An 18,744-nucleotide genomic window follows, 5' to 3' on the forward strand; every position below is an offset into this window, starting at 1 on the left:
TTAAGGTCATTTTTGGAGGTCCCTAATCCAGATATGTCCACGCTGGAGATTAGGCAGGAGGCTACTGGAAATAATCTTCTCATTTGTAGTGTCCCACCTTTGGAATGTCATCTCCAAATATGCTCATCTAGTAGAAATTCTCATGTCCTTTCAGTTCTAGGTGAAGAACTCTCCCTCCCCCAGCTTCTAGAATTTCTAAAATCTTGTTTAAATCTGGTTTTACTTTAATGCTGCATTTTACTGTTTTTCCCCCTTTTCTTTTACTGTTCTGCTGTCTATGGTTCTAATATACATGTTAGTCTCCTTACGTTTTTAAAAACATTACATTAAAAGGATATTCTGGAGGTTGCAAAGGGGGATTTTGAAACAGATAAATGGCTTTCCTTCAATATTGAGTAACAGATCAGCATTTCCTCTAGCTGCTCCAATATATGATGCACATTTGAGAATACCAAAATATAAGTGGACACGTCCTGAGAATCTGTCTGATTTTAAAATTCTACCACAGATACATTGATATAATTTGCCAAGACAGCAGACTGACAGCTGTGACGTACAGAATATACGATCTGGTCATTTGAATACAATGCCCTTATTTAAATCATCCATGCTTCTAAGAAGCAATATTATATTAGAAAGATTTGAAAGCCATACCTTTAAATATGCACTTTGGCAAAAGACAATAATAACTTTCTTTCAAAGTTTTAGATTACGTTAATTCAAAATTTGATTGGCTCACAAGACAAAAATACAAAATGAGAACACAAAATAGAACACAAAAAACCAATAACCCCACTCCCACAAAAACATTTAAAATGCCAAAGAATGTTAAACAGCCAAAGGCCTGCTTGAAGAGAAATGTTTTCCCCTGGTGCCTAAATATATGTAATGCAGGTGCTAGCAAGCCTCCTTGCCAAGAGCATTCCACAAATGGGGAGCCACTGCAGAAAAGGCCTACTCTTGTGTTGCCACCCTCCAGACCTCTTGTGTAGGAGGCACATGAAGAAGGGTCTCAGATGATGATTTTAAGGTCCTGGTTGGTTCATATGGGGAGAGGCAGTCCTTGAGGAATTGCGGTCCTGAGCCATTTAAGTCTTTATAGGTCAAAACCTGTTTAGTAATACTTCAGAAAATTAATAACCCTAGTTTTCAGATCAGCAAGAAAAATAATTAACTAAATATTTTGCTATCTAGTCCACTTAAAACTAATGTTTAGCAAGTCTATTTAGAAAAAGTCGCCCTAAAACATTTCCCACAGAACCACCAACATAGCATGCTTATAGCATTTTCATATAATCGGATGCTTAATTTAAATGCAATGTAGATCACTGTTAATCAACAAAACTAACATGCAATTGTTCAGTGTAACTCCAGCATGTCAAAGCACTGTGTGCAAGTCAAAAAGCAGTAGTCAATATCCAACTAAATCGTATTCAGTGTAGGCTAACTTTGAGTATGACTCATTTGGGGCATCATTCAGTATATTAGTAATATCTCTTCTCTATTCAACTGGATAGACTCTTCAACTTAAATACTGAATAAAAAAAACCTTTATATTATTATTTAAACATTAATAGTATTTACTTACCTGAAGAATGCTTGCAACCTCATTGACTGGTAATTCACTTGCTTTTTTGGAAGTCAGAACAGGAATCATTATTTCAGTTTCATCATTAGGCAGTTGTTGAAAACGTGCAACCTAAAAAGCAAGAAGCTATACATATCACCAGATTGTGCATTCCTTCTCATGCCAATAACTTACAAAGTAAAAAAAAAAAAAAGGTACTGCCACTTGCATGCATATGTCCATTTAAGTAATAACAGTTTCAGTGCTTTATCAAAAGTAATTAAAATACCCTTAGCTATTGTGTAACTTTTCAGAATGTACGTTCAAAACGATAATATTTAGGGCAAGCTGTATAACAAATTAAACTTACATTCTAGGTAGTCCTTTCTACATCGTTAGAAAGTAGTGACTGTCCTAATTAAAGGATCATAATGATTATATGTATACATAATCCTTTTGCTCATTATCTTAATGACTAGACAAGGAGAAGCATTCATGACAGCTCACTGGACCCTCCTGTGCATTGCACTCTCTTCTCCACCCCCACAACCCCAAGCTCTAACCCCAAGGCTCACATATAAATAAAGCAACACAATAGGAAATAAAATCTCCATATAAATAAAAACAAAGCATTGAAACAATAGTAACTCCAGAGTGTTGCAATGTTATTTGACACAGCACAAATTCTTACTGCAAAAGTGTATTCTGTTTGCACTACTGTACATACAGAAATGGCATCACTTAACACCAGAGAGGAACATGGTACTAAGAAATGCACCAGTACACACTGGGAATGTGACTAAAAAACAAAAGCTACCCAGACTCTATAGTGGTTTTTTTTACATGCCCAATTACCCTACAGACGTTTGCTAAATAACAGACAGCTCAGGAAAGCAGAGCATATTGAAGGCTCACAAACCTGTAAACAACAGCAGCTCATACTAATGAAGGATGTGCTGCATAAGCACGAACTGCATTAAAATGTTTGCATGCTGCAAGCATGAGAACTGGGTAAATAATAAGGGCAGTTGAGAAAAAATTCCTCTTACGTTTAGAGAACTCTGTCTTTAAAAAAAATAAAAATCAACAAGCATGTTTCAGTAAAAAAAACAATACAGCTATACTGTATGTTAAACTAATTTTAGCCCCTTAAGTCAGGTCTACAGTAACTGGAGGAAATGAGGTTTTCCACTTTCTGGATCAACTGCCTCATTAGGACATTAACCAATTTTCCATTCCTATGAAGAAATATACTATACGAATGCTTTTGCTACACAGCACCAACATTTCCCCAAAGAGACCAATGAATACACTGACCAGAAGACCAACCATAAAATAACTACCGTGTTTCTCATAAAATAAGACACCATCTTATATTTATTTTACTCGGGGGTGTCTTGTTTTTTTAAAAAATTACCTCCTCTTCCTGTCGTGGCTCGGCGCCCGCAACTGGCTGTTGCTGCTGGGCGCTTTGTCGGCGCTTCAGCAGGGCACGCTGCTGGGTACCGCTGGGTCCGGGCTCCACGCGGCGCGCGCTGCGGCTCTTCCCGGGTCCCAGCTCGGTGCGGCGCACGCTGCGGCTCTTGCTGCGTCCCGCCGCCGGGTTGAGGCTCAGAGCGGCACACGCTGCTGGGCATTTTGGAGGGGCAGCAGCATCCGGTTCCGGGCGCTGAGAGGCATCTTCCTCTTCCATGGCGCCATCCAAACCTGCTCCCACCACTATGGCTTATTTTTGGGGTATGTCTTATATTTTTTCAACCCAGGAAAATCCTGCCATGGCTTATTTTCTAGGTGCATCTTATTTTATGAGAAACACGGTATGAACAAAAAGTGTAGGTGACCACAACCCTAGAAGTGCATTAAGGTGAGCTCAGAGGGCACATTACTTTCACCACCTGCTCCTGATGCCACATAAAAGGTTGTCTAGGCTGTGGCTGGTGCCAACACTGGTAGAATTGGAACACTAATCCCTCTCGTAATAGAATTCCCTAATGAGGAATCTCTCTTCAGATCCGCGGCCTGATGACACAAACTCTGTGCAGGAAACCACACATACACATCAGGGATGAGGAATGCTTTCTAACCCATCTACATACAAATTATAAAGCTCTTAAAATGCCACCCAGGCTTAAAAAGCAAGTTTGACAGTTAAGTGCAAGTGTGTCGCTGAAAAAAGACTATTGGGTGAGTTACAGATCTCAGATATGCAAGGTTCTCCCAGGTCCAATGTGTAATATGCAACATAAGTATATTTAAAGATGTGCCCAAATTTCTGCTACCAGTAGTACTAATAAGCATGTATATAGCACTTTTGAATATTCAAAGTGTTTAACAACCATCTTCTTATTACAGCACTGCCTATGACATAGGTCAGTATTTTGCAGATAGCAGTGAGCTGGAAAGACAGCAGTTAGCCAAAGGCTATATAATGAGTTCGTGGGGAAAGCTAGATTCAAACCAGGGATGCTTCCCAATACATTCCTCAGTCTCTTAATCCCTGTGGTCTAACAGCTCTCATTACACTTTATATCACTTCCCACATTTCACCTACTGTATTGTGAAGGCTACTGTATCTCTGTTTCACAGAGGCCATTTCCATTACTACAGGTTTGTGATAGAGATTTAGTACCAGTGAAATCTCCTTTTTAGGCACTTCTTTAAAATTTGTTAAGAATGTTAAAGTCCTGCTGGATTAATCCAAATGCCCATCTATTCCAGAATCAATGGTCGCCAGCTAGATGTTTCCCAGAAGCTCACAAGGAAGACATGAAATTAAGAGCCCTTCCCTGTGATTGCCTTCTAGCAAATGATAATCAGAAACATCCTGCACCTCTCAGCCTGGAGAATTCAGTATAATTCAATCTCATTTGATCCCACTTTAAACCTTTCTTTTTAAAAATTATGAGTGTTTAGGGGGGATTTCTGAATTTACTATCTGTTTGGGGTTTTTTTAAATACGGTTTAAGAGCCTTTCTAAATTGAAAACAACAGCCAGGGAACATTTCAACCTCACAGGATACCCTGTAACTGACCTTAACATGGCCATAATGAAACAGAGGAACAGAGGAACCACAATGTGAAACCGCTGAATTAGAATTCACCAAGAGATTCAGTGCTATCACTTGTGTATAATCGGCTTATCAATATCAGGATGTCTGTGACAGCAACACAAAGTGGTTTGAGAATAGTTATCACCCTCTGAACTTTTTCTGAATTTCATTTCTTTCTGACCTCAGTGTCTGCAGTCTCCCACCCACTGCACTCTGCCACCACGTACATATATGTACCTGCAACCCTTCATGCATTTGTTGAAGAAGACTGTAGTCCACAAACACATAACTAATTTGTCAGCCTTCACAGGCCACAAAATGTTTTTGCTGCAAGAAGCTGACATTGTTACTGCCATGGAAATTGCTGTATTGATTTTTTTCTCTGCTGCTCAAGTTTATAATATATTCTATTTCTTGTTTTTCATGAGGCAGAATGCAACACTGAACCTCATGCAATGAAAACTCCTTCCTTCCTTCCTTCCTTCCTTCCTTCCTTCCTTCCTTCCTTCCCCCCTATCAGCACCTCCACCCCATACCATCAACCTCCAAAAAATCTGCTCCAGATTATATTCTGAGAGCATCCGGGAGAAGGGCTGCAGGTAGGAGAAGAGAAAAGTGAAGTCCAGCTGTGTGAGCAGAAGTCTGTTCTTCTCATACAAAACATTGGATACACCCTTGGTTTACAGTTCTCCTTTAATATATGTTAATTTTTAATCAAAGTTGCTCAAAGCACCTTGTTATTTGCAGCATATAAATACTGATAATAAACAAATAAGCAAGCCATCCAAGTCAGTGCTGTCATCGCAGCATTTTGTGGTAGTGGTTTCTGTAAATTAATTACGAGTTGTGTGAAGAAGCACTTTATTTTAACTTCCTGGAATCTACTGCCAAATCTCAATGAGTGAAGCTTTCTAGCATCATGGAAAAGGTAGAAAGCATATATATCCATTTTCTCCACACCTTGCCTAACAGCATAAAGCTTTAGTCATGTCCCTCCCACCCACGCCATCCAGTCATCTTAGTTTCACTCTAGGGCTGGACCTGATGACAATATGAAGGGCAACAACACCCAGACGCACAGTGAAAGAGGCCAGCATGACAGGTAACCTAATTTCTACCCAGTTGTGGCAGCACTATCATTCTGCACTCCTGGAGTAAGAAGGGTAAGACAAGGAGAAAACCCAACCTAGCAAAGGCCTCACACCTCCACTCTTAATAACTTTTAGCTTGCAGAATTTTTGCACCTATTTCAGAACATCTTTCTTGTAAAGATATTTGTTACACCTTGGCCCTAGTTTTGGTCCTGTATTTGCTTCTCTAAATGCAGTAGATATCTACTAAGCATTTCCCACATTTTCCGTGTCACAATCAAGGAAGAAAACAGTCAGATTCATCCATCAGTGCTGCAATGATGTAAGGCAGGTATCCCCAACCTACAGCCCTCCAGATGTTTTGGCCTACAACTCCCATGATCCTTAGCTAACAGGACCAGTGGTCAGGGATGATGGGAATTGTAGTCCAAAACATCTGGAGGGCCGAAGGTTGGGGATGCCTGGTGTAAGGCAAGGGTGGTGTACCTTCTGTCCTTGACATCACAGTTCAAGGACAGATTCCAGCCAGTCAAGAGCACTCAAGGAGAGGGCAGAGCAACATAGGTGAGAGATGTGGTCTGGGGAAAGTCTTAAGGACCAGATAGAGAGGACTGAGGAGCCACAATGTCCCCCAGGTCTGACATTCCCACCCCACTGTAGGATAAACACATTAAACCAAAATCTCTATGCTATATATTAAATATACACTGCCTTTATCCCCATTACCGGTAGTTTTCAAAACAATTGCATAATACAAGCAAAGTATATAAAACGCAACAAAACCAAAGTTTCGTTCCAAAGTTATGAAACCATAAAGCCATTTAATACATGAAAGCAGCAGAAGAGGTCTACAAGAATCAGCACCCATTAAAAACTTGTTGAAATAAGGATGTCCTAACAAGCTTCCTGAAATATTTGCAAAAGGGTAGTTTTAGTAGGCCTTTTAAGAGAATTCCCTGGGCCAGAGCCTGCACAGTGTTCCCTCTTCTCTGCTTAGGTTCTTTTCTTGGATGGAGGTGGAGCAAAACAGGCTCAAAGATAAATATTACCTCAATATGGACAGCCAAATACAATAATCCCTCATTTTATCTGCATTTCACTTGTCCCATTTCAACTATACACGGTTGAAAGTGGGCTGTTTGACATTGTGCAACTCAACTCCCAAGCGAAGCAAAGAGCTTAAAAGCTATTTTCATGTTGGGTCAGCTTGGGGTTCTGACATGAAAAGAGCTTTTAAGCTCCGTACCTTACTTGGGGGTAAGGCCTGCTCAGCACACTGGCTCTGGGAAGGCTCTGATGAGATCTCATGGAGCAATCCAAATTCCCATGGGATCTCACAAAAACAACCAGAGCCTTCCAGAGCCACCAGACTGAGCAGGCCTTGCCACCACAAGGAAGGCGGAGAGCATAATGACTTTTTTTCACACTGGGTAACCCAAACAGTCTGGATGCAAAGAGAGATTTTAAGTTCTCCACTTCGCTTGCAAGGTAAGGCTCACTTGACCTGCCTGGTCTGGAAGTGATGGGAATGCTCTCCCCCCACATACCTGCTAGCCACGGGCAGCTCCAAAGGTTTGACTATATGCAATCTTCATGTATATACAGAACCCTGGTAACCAAACCCCCTCATAAAATGAGGGATTACTGTACAGTATGCTGAAAAGTAGTGGCCATAAATGTTTGCAATAATAATAATGTATCCTTCCAAATAGTGGGTCAATGCTGAACAATGTATGCATCCGTCATTTGGGAAGGAGGAGATTATTGGGTTGTTTTTGTTTTTATTATGTATTGTATGTTTTTATATTGTGATTTTATCTTGTGAACCACCCCGAGACCTGTGGTTATAGGGCTGCACACTAAATAAATAAATAAATACTTTTTGAAATGATTTTTTAAAAAACTCAATTCATCATCATCCAACCTTTAACAATTTAAATAAAAGCTCTTTAGGTGGCCCTGGGCAAGGCCCTATTTTTCAATGTTATTTAGCTGACAGAACTGTCAGATCCAAACATTTTTTAAAAAAAGAGTAATAAATATCTGATTAAAAGTGGATCAGCAGAACAAATTCAGTATCAGTGGCAAAAATTCAAGTTTCTGCAATCAACAGGTAAGTTTAAAAGATGACTGATTTGTCTTCAACTGAAATTACTACATTCACAGGATAGAGAAGGTCAGCCTGTGCTAATCTGTCATAGTCCATTTCACACACGTTCAACAGTTGCAGATCCACTCTGAAATGATAATCTGAATCACCTTGAAAGTAATCCACGTCTGGTTCAATATATTGCATTCTTGAGTTACTTCTTCCTTGTGAAGTTGGTTTTTTTTTGCAATCTAATAATATTAGTTATCTGAGAAATCACAATATCATGTATAAAACTGAACTGCTATTTTATGCAAGAAATCATTGGTTCAACTCAGCTATAATTTTCCAATTATGTCTATCAAATGGCTCTGGATGGGATGAACATTTCCATCCATAACAAGAGATACATACATATTTTAGCTGAGCCCAAATCAATATTACGATATGCATGGCTCATTTGCATTAGCTACACAAGCTTAAGTCAAAGTCCATATATGGAGCTGCACTGGTGGGTTGAAACAGCCCCATTCTGAACAATTTATATTTTATAGAGATAGAAACTTCAAAGCAAAATAATACTAAGAAACTGAACTGTATATAACGCATCAGTCTTGGTACTCTCACAGGCTTTACTACTGAAAGTACTGAATATCTGTAAACAAACTTACCGATATGTTGACCAAAAATATTTAGATTGGTTTTTTAACCTAAGACAGCTGCACAGTATTCAAAAACGGGCTGTTGTTTTTAATACAGAGAGTATGCATGACAACTGGCTAAGTTTGACCCAATCTTTCAGGAGGGTAGGCATAGGAAACAGTAACATTTCCCCTATTATGAAGTAATGCCAAATAGCTTTATATTGTAACTTATGAATAGAGCGAGGGACGTGGGTGGTGCTGTGGTCTAAACCACAGAGCCTAGGGCTTGCCGATCAGAAGGTTGGCAGTTCGAATCCCCGCAACAGGGTGAGCTCCCGTTGCTCGGTCCCAGCTCCTGCCCACCTAGCAGTTCGAAAGCACGTCAAAGTGCAAGTAAATAAATAGGCATCGCTCTGGCGGGAAGGTAAACAGCGTTTCCAGAAGCAGCTTAGTCATGCTGGCCACATAACCTGGAAGCTGTATGCCAGCTCCCTCGGCCAGTAAAGCGTGATGAGCGCCGCAACCCCAGAGTTGTCCGCGACTGGACCTAATGGTCAGGGGTCCCTTTACCTTTATGAATAGAGCATTTGAAGCAGCCTGCAACACTTGATAACTGGGTAAGCAAGCCTTATCCCATTTACCTAGGAGTGAGTCCTGTTGAATTCAGAAGAGTTTACTTCCAAGTAGATATGGTTAGGATTATGCGCAGGGCAACAAATTTGTCAGTTTAAAGCAAGAAAGCTACAGTTGCAACTGCTCTTTTTAAGGACTTTAGTACTTATAAAATATCATCACACGTGCACTATTCTGTTCTCAACTACTGCACCTTGCTACAAAACTACATTAAAATTTAAATGATATTAAGAACCTGGAAAAAATAGATCTACATTTTTGATAGAGCTAGGGACTCTCCTTCACTGGAGGTTTTTAAGCAGAGGTTGGATGGCCATCCATCTATCATGGCTGCTTCAGTTGAGATTACTGCATTGCAAGGAGTTGGACTAGATGACCCTTGAACTCTACAATTCCATGATACTATGATTCTAAGTTACTGATTTGAGCTACCCTTTCTGTTCATGACTGAGGATAAGCATTCCCTTTATATGTATTGGTTCTTTTCTTGCAAGAGATTAGTGTGAGGATAAGCAGGAAGGCTGCAAAAAAAAATTGTAGGCTAGTGACAAGCTGGAGATTTAATTGCAAAGCTTCATATTTCCATCTACTATTGGCAGTGACATATTTCTCACTGGAGAAAAAAAAAGAAACCCAACCAAGTACACCTGTCCAAGTACACCTGTGCGAAGTTTAAACTTCTAGTAGTAAGAAGTACCAGCTACAGACCTACAAGTATTTTGCACCTAGTATCTTCCGCTGATTATCTTCAGTACAGCAGTTATGTAAGAGTATGCTCAATGGACAAATGGTTGCCAACCGATCAATAGCAGCCTTGGACTTCGTTAACTAATGTGAAGATGTATTATGTGGCTCTTCAAACACACTGCACAGCACCATAGTATTTGGACAAAACACTTATTGCTTGCTGACTTCTGCACTTAAGACAGCTTTCCATGTTATCTAGAAGCCCATTTCAAATATGGAGTAAAAAAGGCCCTTGATTTAATCTCAAAATGGAATTTGTCGTGAAACAGATTTATACCAAGATTATTTCAGAAACAACAATCAACCCAAATCTACAGAACTTCAAGTTCTGTTCACACAAATGAGCTTGGCAGGAAACAATAACATCAGTACACTGAATGCAAGATGTGCAAATAGCCATGCTTATCAGCATAATTTAACATCACCCAAGTATTTTAAATCAAATGGATATGACAAGGGTAGAAGAAAAGTATTTCTGAAAAGTGCAGTACAATCGTATGCATGCATAGAAAAAAACCCTACTGGATTCAGTGAGACTTACTGCTAAGAAGTGTGTACAGTATAGGATTGCAAACTTGGGAACAAACTACATGGTATCAATTATTAGACCTCCAAATGCTATTTTTAAATGAAATGCTGCTGCAGAGGCTGTCAATTTGTTTGGAGCAATGGTGCCTAAGGAAAAGGAGTTTGACCCTTATCCTCAAACCACTTTCACAACCAGGGCCGGTTCTAGGGGTAGTCTGGGTGGTGCGGGGTGCCAGCCCGGTGGAGGGGCGTCGTGCGGCGGAGCCGCGTGAAAACTGCTGCGCACTGCGCCCGCCCACCAGCCGCGACAAAAAACGGAGCGGGGGCGCCGGAGCGATCACCGCACCACAGCGCCAGGGCACCCGACGTGCTTGAGACGGCCCTGTTCACAACCCAAATTCACCCCTTCCCCAGTTGCAGTTTGGCTTTTTGCAAAGAGTAAACTACAAATACCTATTAGAATTTTAAAAAGGAACAATGAAGCATTCTGGTGTTTTCTGGCATCCTTAGAAGGGTAAAAACTGATCTATGCAGCCCATTTAGCATTTCAGAAGCCCTAGTGATAATAGAACCAATTAACACAAAATCAGCTAGAAGATCAGTGTGAAGAAAGCACTTGCCAATTTAGAGTATAATTCCCATGTGGCTATTTCCAATTAACATCAGTCATCTTGATTATGCAGGTTCAGATTTCTATAACTGTTTTCCTTCAGAAGATCCAGAAAAAGGACAGCTGCTAAGTTCAGATATTTGATTTCATAACATGTATATACTGTATATTGGTTGCTTGATTCTTTTTAACCACTCCAAAGTTGTTTGAGATAATAGAATTCAAGGGCTTGAGCTAAGAGCTCACAATTACTATTGTATCAGTGTTGTTGAAAAAACATCAACTAGATTTCTATATTTTAAAAATCCCTCTGAACATTTTTTCAACAAGTTCAATCACAGCCTGATCTTAATCAATATGCCCTCAAGTGATGAATATCTGCTTGGAAAAGAAAAAGTAGTACTTTAATCTCTTCATTACTGGGAGAAGCAAGCAATACTGATTAACAGTAAACAGGACTGATCTGGGATTGTACACAGGAGTTTATCATTTATTGGGGTATATAAAACACTGCCGTTGGAGCTGCAAGATTTGGGTTTAGGCAAAGCACAACAATTTACAAAAATGTTTTACGGCAAACCTGCACAACCAAGGTCCCATAGTCTAAAACAAGTTCATTCAGCACCTTGCAGGGAACCTCTGAAACAAACCTACACCTCAAGAGTCACCCTTGTCAGCTGATCAATAAAATGCGGGTCAGTTTAAAAAAAAACAGGAAACAAGAAACAGTTGCGATCTCCCACACAAGCTGGAAACACAATTGTTACTTTGTCAATATATTTACCTTCATGTTTCCATTGAAACAGCTCTTGGGTTGATGATTACAAAGACCTTAGTGGCAGCAACAGCAGGAACCCTGGGGTTAGAGGACTGAGAGGTAAAGGGCGGAGAGAGATCCCTATATTCCAGGCAGTTGCTTTGTTTCCCCTGCCCGCAAACACAGCAACATCGATGAGGGGAGGAAATGATGTAGCACTAGCGAGGGGAAAAAAGGAAAGAGAAAGAAATAGAAGACACAGCAGCACCAAACAGATAGAAAGCCACACCACTTTCCCTTTCTCTCACTGCGTGCCAGTCAGATGCAGCCAGAGGAAGGCTAGCCACCCCCAGCCCTAGCCCCCTCTCCAGTGGGGAAAAAACATTTGCAACCCCAAGAAAACAGGAAAGAGCGAGATTTTGGCCAAGGGGCACCAGTGGCAGGGGATCTTTGCCTGCAAAAAAATAAAATAAAAAGCCAGGGGAAATAGAGAGACCCGTCACCGCACGCCCCTTCCCCCCACCCGACACCTGTCAGCTCTTTTCTCCAACAAACCCCCTCCCCTCCTCGGCGTCCCCGGCGCCTGTTGCTATGGAGCACGCCGGATAACACACAACTTGCGGGGTGGGAAAGGGGAAATAAATTTGGGGGGGGGGGAGAAGAAGAGGAAGACGAGAGAGGAGTTGATCATGAAAGGAGGTGGCAATGCACCGCATAAACCCCTCGCGGACAAGGCGGGCGGGCACAATATATATACACACATACGTGTGTACACACATACACACACGAACACACACACACCGTGGAGGGCGCAACACGGTATGCCCCCAGCTCCCTTTACCCCGCCTTCCAAGGGTCGCCCCAAACTCGCATGCCCGCGGCCATTTCTCGCGTGTCCACCCCCCCTCCCCACCGTGCCTCAGAGCTGAGGTGATATTTATTATTATTATTATTGCCTCGCCTCGCACGGCGCGCCCCTCTTACCGAGCGAGAAGCCCCCTCAGTGCGAACCGCTCGAGGGCGCCTCCTTCCCGCTCCCTCCGCAGCGCTCGGTGCGTGGCTCGTCTCCCTCGGAGCGGCGAAGACGGCCCAGGCGCATCCTCTCTCCGTCGTCCCGCCGCGCCACAAGCTCGCGCTCCACCTCAGCGCCCTCATTCACTTCCGCTGCCAGCGGCGGGCACGGAGCGGAAGGAGCCGGGAGGGAGGGAGGGAGACGCCCCTCCCGTCCGGCTAGCGCGAGGGACCGCGCATGCGCCGCCCCGGGTTTCGAGGCGGCGGCAGCAGCTACTCAACCTCGGCTTCGGAACTCCGCCTGGCTGCGCGCGCGAACTCGCGGAGGGAAGGAGGGAGGCCCGCCCGGGTTTGGCGTAAAGGGCGGCGGCCCGCTCTCCAACAACGCAACAAAGGCTGCAGCCGCGCAGGGAGGGAGGACCGCTCGGTCCCAAGAAAAGGGACGCGCGTGGGATTGGGCCGCCAGAGATGCCGTGAAAACCGCGGTGGCCATCCATCCATTCCACCGCGGTCGTCTTGCACTCGCCGCAGGTGGCTTGCAAAAAGCTCTCTTGCAAAGAATCCTTGTCTGTTGAAGAAACTCCTTGGCCCTTCTAGCTCAGTATTTCTGTGAACCGTCCCGAGACCTCCGGGTACAGGGCGGTATATAAATTAAATAAATTAATAATAATAATATTGTCTGCAGTGGCTGGGAGCGGCTCTCCGGGGCTTCAGGCAGGGCTCTGACTCGGCCCTACCTGGAGATGCCGAGGAATGAACCTCGTGCCTTCTGTGCGCAGAGCAGATGCTCTAACCGCAGTGATTTTCAGGAGGGCCATAACACAATTTCCAGATGTCACAACTCTCCTGATTGCCTGAAGAGCAATTCCACAGACAGCCTTGGGAAGAAGTACTGTATCTTCATTGGGCAAGTCTAACCTGCAGGTGCATTCTGTATACCCTTCCGCCACTGACATAATTAATTGCCCTGTGGCTGATCAGACCCAAATGGTCCTTTCAGCCCAGTAACTCCCAGGAGTGACCAGCCAGAGACATCCTGCATACCTTGAAACTCTACTTTTACACTGAAGCGGGCTTTTAATTCTTAATTAAAATTTTAATTAATTTTTAATAGTGCGCACTTCTATGGGTTCTCCCCCCCCCCCCGCCACGTACTAGATTTGCACCCACTACCGTACTAGCCCAGCCACTAGTAACATGGCTTCTTACCCACCTCTTCCCAGCAAAGCAAGACTACTGTGCCTATTTTGATTTAATCCTTGTGTTACAAAATTACACTCAATGTCACATTTAGCAAAATCACGAATTTACCTTCTTGCATTGGATGTAAGTTTTTAAAGGTTTAAGTCTTTACATGGTAGCTGACTAGACCCATGCAAGAATCCCATCAATTGCTTCGGAGACAAGGCAGATTGCAACAGATAGTGTTGCTGCGGTGCCTGTAATACAGCCATAACCAGTACGTGGCCATTTGTTTAGCCTGAAATTCTTGCAGGATTCCTATGTGAAACATTATTACGTAACTCACTGTTGATGTGGTTAGCAGTCTTAAGGCTAGGTTTGAACAGTATGTAATTGCGCATGAACACAGCTGTTGTGCCTAACAATACTCATGCCAAAGTAAGTACGACTAATTTCAGGTACCACAAGTTTATTTTCTTGTCGCTGCAGAATCAGGGCAACTTGACACATCCACAAAGAGAAGCAAATTTGCAAGATCTCTGTGTTCTGCTGCATGTAACCAAATAGCATTTGTGCATCCACTTCTCAGCATTTGTCTTATAGTCAGTTGGTTTGCATGTTAAAGACTACTACCGTAGTCTGAAATTTGTCCAGCTCAAGTGGTGTTTGCAGTTGGAAACTCAACACCACCTAATACACCACCTATGTAGTGCAGTATTCACTTCAAGTTCTGATGTACTCATTCCATTACCACAAGGATTTCCATTTGGTCAACAGAACTTTCCCCCTCCTCTCCGTGCAGCCTTCCCAAATATGCTCTGGAGGGTTCAGAGGGGGGTGGGGGTATCCATAACAGATTTAGGGGGTATTTGGGGCAGGTACAGTGAGAGAAAAATCTGTTTGTCAGTCAAAAGTCCTTCCAGGGATGGAAGGGGTGCATTGAATGCTGTACTCTAATCTGGACCCACACTTCACCATGAGCTGAACACCCAATTGAATTGAGTCAACCAACATTTCACCATGCTAAAAAAGTTGTATGGATTGGTCTAGACCAGGCATCCCCAAACTTCGGCCCTCCAGATGTTTTGGACTACAATTCCCATCTTCCCCGACCACTGGTCCTGTTAGCTAGGGATGATGGGAATTGTAGGCCAAAACATCTGGAGGGCCGCAGTTTGGGGATGCCTGGTCTAGACTCTAGAGAAATCTCCACACTTAGTTGTTGAGAAAAGTTACATATACCTTTCAGGTTACATTGGCATTTGTGTTTTGCAGGTGATAAAAAGAATTCACAGCAGCCTCCCTTTAATCTTATGTTAACTATATTACAAAATTAAAATACTTTTGAAGTGCTTTACTTTCCATTCTTTGTCTTCCAAAAGAATAATTAAAACAAGAAGTGAGGTGATGAAGTTCTAATTGGCATATGAAAGAGCCAACAGTAAAACTTTAAGCCTCTTTGTAGCTGCTAGTTTCAAAGAAGATCTGCAAGGGTTGTGCAAACACCAGTGGGAATTTAAGAATCCTTTTAATAAGAAAGTTAGTTAACATTTACCAAAAAAACCCCAACTCCTAACCCAAAACATTTGCAGTATTTGTACATGTATGTCAGCAGAGCTTGAAGAAAATTTGAGCTGAGCCTTCAATTTGATTGCAACTATTTTAGCGAAAAGAATTTAATTAAATCAGGAAAATAGAGGTTTGCATCTGGTTTTTACTAAAATGTATACAAAGTTTTGAGAGCCATTATGAATTAATACTCCATTTTTCTCTTTTATTTGCTTCTCTACTAAAGGCAGCAACATATATGGGGCTAGCCTTGCTTGTAGGTATGGCTAAATTTCCTCCACATGACCCTCTAACTAGGATGTCAGAAAAGGTGCATTGCTTGAACCAGCCCCAAAAGGGAATGCAAAAAAGCCCCAATCTCTAGAGATGTCCTCACTTAGAGCAATATTACATTTTCCATTTTAGTTTGAACATGTGATGGGATACCCATCATGCAGAGGTTCCCTTTATTACTGCAATTCTATGCATGCCTACTCAAAAGTTCCATTGAGTTCAATGGGGACTATTCCTAGGGAAGTGGGTGCATAATTGCAGCCTAAATAAAATTGCTTTGTTGCTCTTAATACATTTATGGCTTTATTGATTCCTTGCTTTAAAGTACAGCACTAAGAATTTTACTCAGAAGTCCATACAAGCCTGGAGGATGATGAATGGAATGCACTCCCCAAGTGGTGATGAACAGCCACACTTTCACACCATCTGACGCTAAATGTCACCTAGGCACTTCACACAGTACATTATAAATGGTCTTGGAGGTTAGAAATGCAGCGTGAACAGACAAATATGCAGACTGTTATTTATGCAAGAACTGGTTTCCATAAAATAGGAAATAAAATGTACAGCTGTGATATTTGTACATGCAGTTTATGCAGTTTTCTGAAAGGGAACACCGTTCTATAGAAAGGAATAAAGGGATGCCTGTTTATCCCTGTTGGGTTTCAGAAATTAAAATGCTTACTTACCAGACTGCTAATGGTGGTATTTAGTTCAAACCACTTCACAGTACTTTCAGGTACTAAATCATGTATAAATCAAAGACCTCTTTCCCCCCCCCCCATACCCACCCCCAAAAAAACAACCCTGACTTGCAGATTGAGAAAAACCATTAAATTTTTTTTAAAAAAATACATTCCTTCAGTAGCCAAAAATTTTGATAAATCAAAGTTCATACCTATCAGTATGTTTATTTCCCTCCTTCCAGATTGTTCTACCCTTCTTTACATATTGGATGGGTCAAATTTACATGAAGAATTCCAAGGCTGATGTATATAGACTTTAGGTTAAGGGTGGAGAACCTGTGACCCTTTAGATATTGCTGGACTACAATTGCTATTATCCTTACCATGCTGGGTGGGGTATGTGGGAGTTGTAGTCCAACAACATCCAGAAGGCCACAGGTTCCCCATGCCTACCATCAGGATGAAACAGGAAGTAATTAATTATACTTGGTACCTAAGCTCATCAGCAATAATAGAAAAAATGCAGTTTGCTTATCCATAACAGCATTTTATCCTAATCTTAAATGAGCATCACTAATCCTGGTACTGTATTGGTTACTTGTGGTAGTATTTTTTCAGACCTGGGGGGGGGGGTAAGATTATGCATGTTTAAGTAACACTTCGTTATATATTTTTTAAAGCTTTAGCCCTGCTATTCTGTTGTCTGTCTGTCAATGTGTTAGTATACCAGAGTATCCTTTTGTCCTGCCTGCTTAATGGGAGCCCAGTTCCTTAATGGTATAGCAACACACACACACACCCCACACAGATTTTCTGCTGGAAATTGGCCTCTTACCACACAACATTTAAACAAGTGAATGTTGTCTTTGGGTGGATTTGGTTCCTTTATGCATGGTCAACTGCAAATAGTGATTAATTCAGATCTGCACCACCATAGAGGGGCTTTGCGCAGAAAACGCCTTGAGTGTTGAAAGCACAAGCCCTTCACACAACCTCCTGCTCAATATACAAAACCCAGATCCAGAGCAGCCCCATCAAATGACCTGCTAATAGACCTCCAGGAAGGAAATAAGTGCTTGGTATGGCATCCATATAAAGGGCATGTGGGTATGTTTCCACCGAAACCCCATGCTACTGTGAGAAAAAGCATATACTGTTTGCGTAGACAGATGTCTCACCTGCGCAAAGTAAAAAACCCCAAACCCCGTGTTTCAGAACCAGAGCCGGCCCTACGTGCAGGCTGGGTGGCGCAGGGCACCATGGCGCCGGCCCTACGTGCAGGCTGGGTGGCGCAGGGCACCATGGCGCCGGCCCGCCAGGAGGGCGCCGCGAGCTGCGCCCACCCGCTGGCTGACCGGTCCGCCACGCAGCTGCGCCTGCCCGCCCACCTGCTGCGCAGCAGCGCCTGTTGCACCCGCGCTGCGCGCGGCGCCCACCCGCCCACCGCGCTGGGAAACGGGGCGAGTGGGCGCCGGAGGGATCCGGCGCACCACGGCTCTGGGGGCGCTTAAGACGGCGCTGTTCAGAACACACAACTCACCAAAAAGTGCATGCTGGGAAACAGAATCAGGAGACCTTGCACAACAGCGGCCTCTAGCGGTGGCTACACCGGTACTGCAGGTAGGAAAGCTTCCTACTCCACAGCAGCTTGGCTCGCCTTTGCAGACTATGCTGAGTAGAGGTTTGAAGACTAGGCCGAATAGCCCATTTAACAGACTAAACTATAGTGGGGCGTTCAGGGGAGTTTGAAGAGGGACTCTGAGGGCCCATTTAACAGACTAAGCCACAGCAACGCTGTGTCCTGCCCTGCAGGGACAAACCTTTGCCGTTAGAAAGCATTATCCACGAGCCCTTACGTCTTTTCTTCTGCAGGCTAAATCAGCGTTTCTCAACCGCTGTTCCGCGGCACACTAGTGTGCCGCGAGACGCTGGCTGGTGTGCCGCGACGTGCGGCGACGAGAAGGGCGATTTGCATTGTCACGTGCCTGGCGGCCGCCAATAAACAGCACTCACCCGCCGGAAAGCAATATTTCTCCTCCTCTTTCCCAAAGCTCAGTGCAAACAAGCCTGGCGGCCGCCAATACACAACACTGACCCGCTGGAATGCAATATTTCTCCTCCTCTTTCCCAAAGCTCAGTGCAAACGAGCCTGGTGGCCGCCAATACGCAGCACTAGCCCGCCGGAAAGCAATATTTGGCAAGTGTTTCTTACAGTCATAATTATAATATAGGGCGGCACAGAGTTAAATTTTTTAACTTTTTTAATGGTGGTGTGCCTTGTGATTTTTTTCATGGAACAAGTGTGCC

The 18,744-nt window shown here is 43.0% G+C and overlaps 1 protein-coding gene across 2 annotated transcripts in view; it reads right to left on the bottom strand.

Annotated features, from left to right (window-relative positions):
• The window catches only part of ATP2C1 (ATPase secretory pathway Ca2+ transporting 1), a 47,307-nt gene extending 34,425 nt beyond the window's left edge, over positions 1-12,882 (bottom strand). Inside the window, exons 1-3 of one of the 2 annotated variants that reach the window (XM_035128771.3) lie at positions 12,701-12,882; positions 11,744-11,934; positions 1,589-1,699 (exon numbers count right to left, since the gene is read on the bottom strand). In XM_035128771.3, the coding sequence (XP_034984662.1) occupies positions 1,589-1,699; positions 11,744-11,749 (117 nt within the window). In that variant the 5' untranslated portion in view covers positions 11,750-11,934; positions 12,701-12,882. The remainder of the gene's footprint in view (positions 1-1,588; positions 1,700-11,743; positions 11,935-12,700) is intronic. The other variant, XM_035128770.3, reaches the window with a different exon arrangement.
• Between the last annotated feature and the right edge of the window lie 5,862 nt (positions 12,883-18,744).

This window comes from Zootoca vivipara, chromosome 11 (genome assembly GCF_965207765.1).
Source record: "Zootoca vivipara chromosome 11, rZooViv2.hap1.1, whole genome shotgun sequence".
Classification (NCBI taxonomy): Eukaryota; Metazoa; Chordata; class Lepidosauria; order Squamata; family Lacertidae; genus Zootoca; species Zootoca vivipara.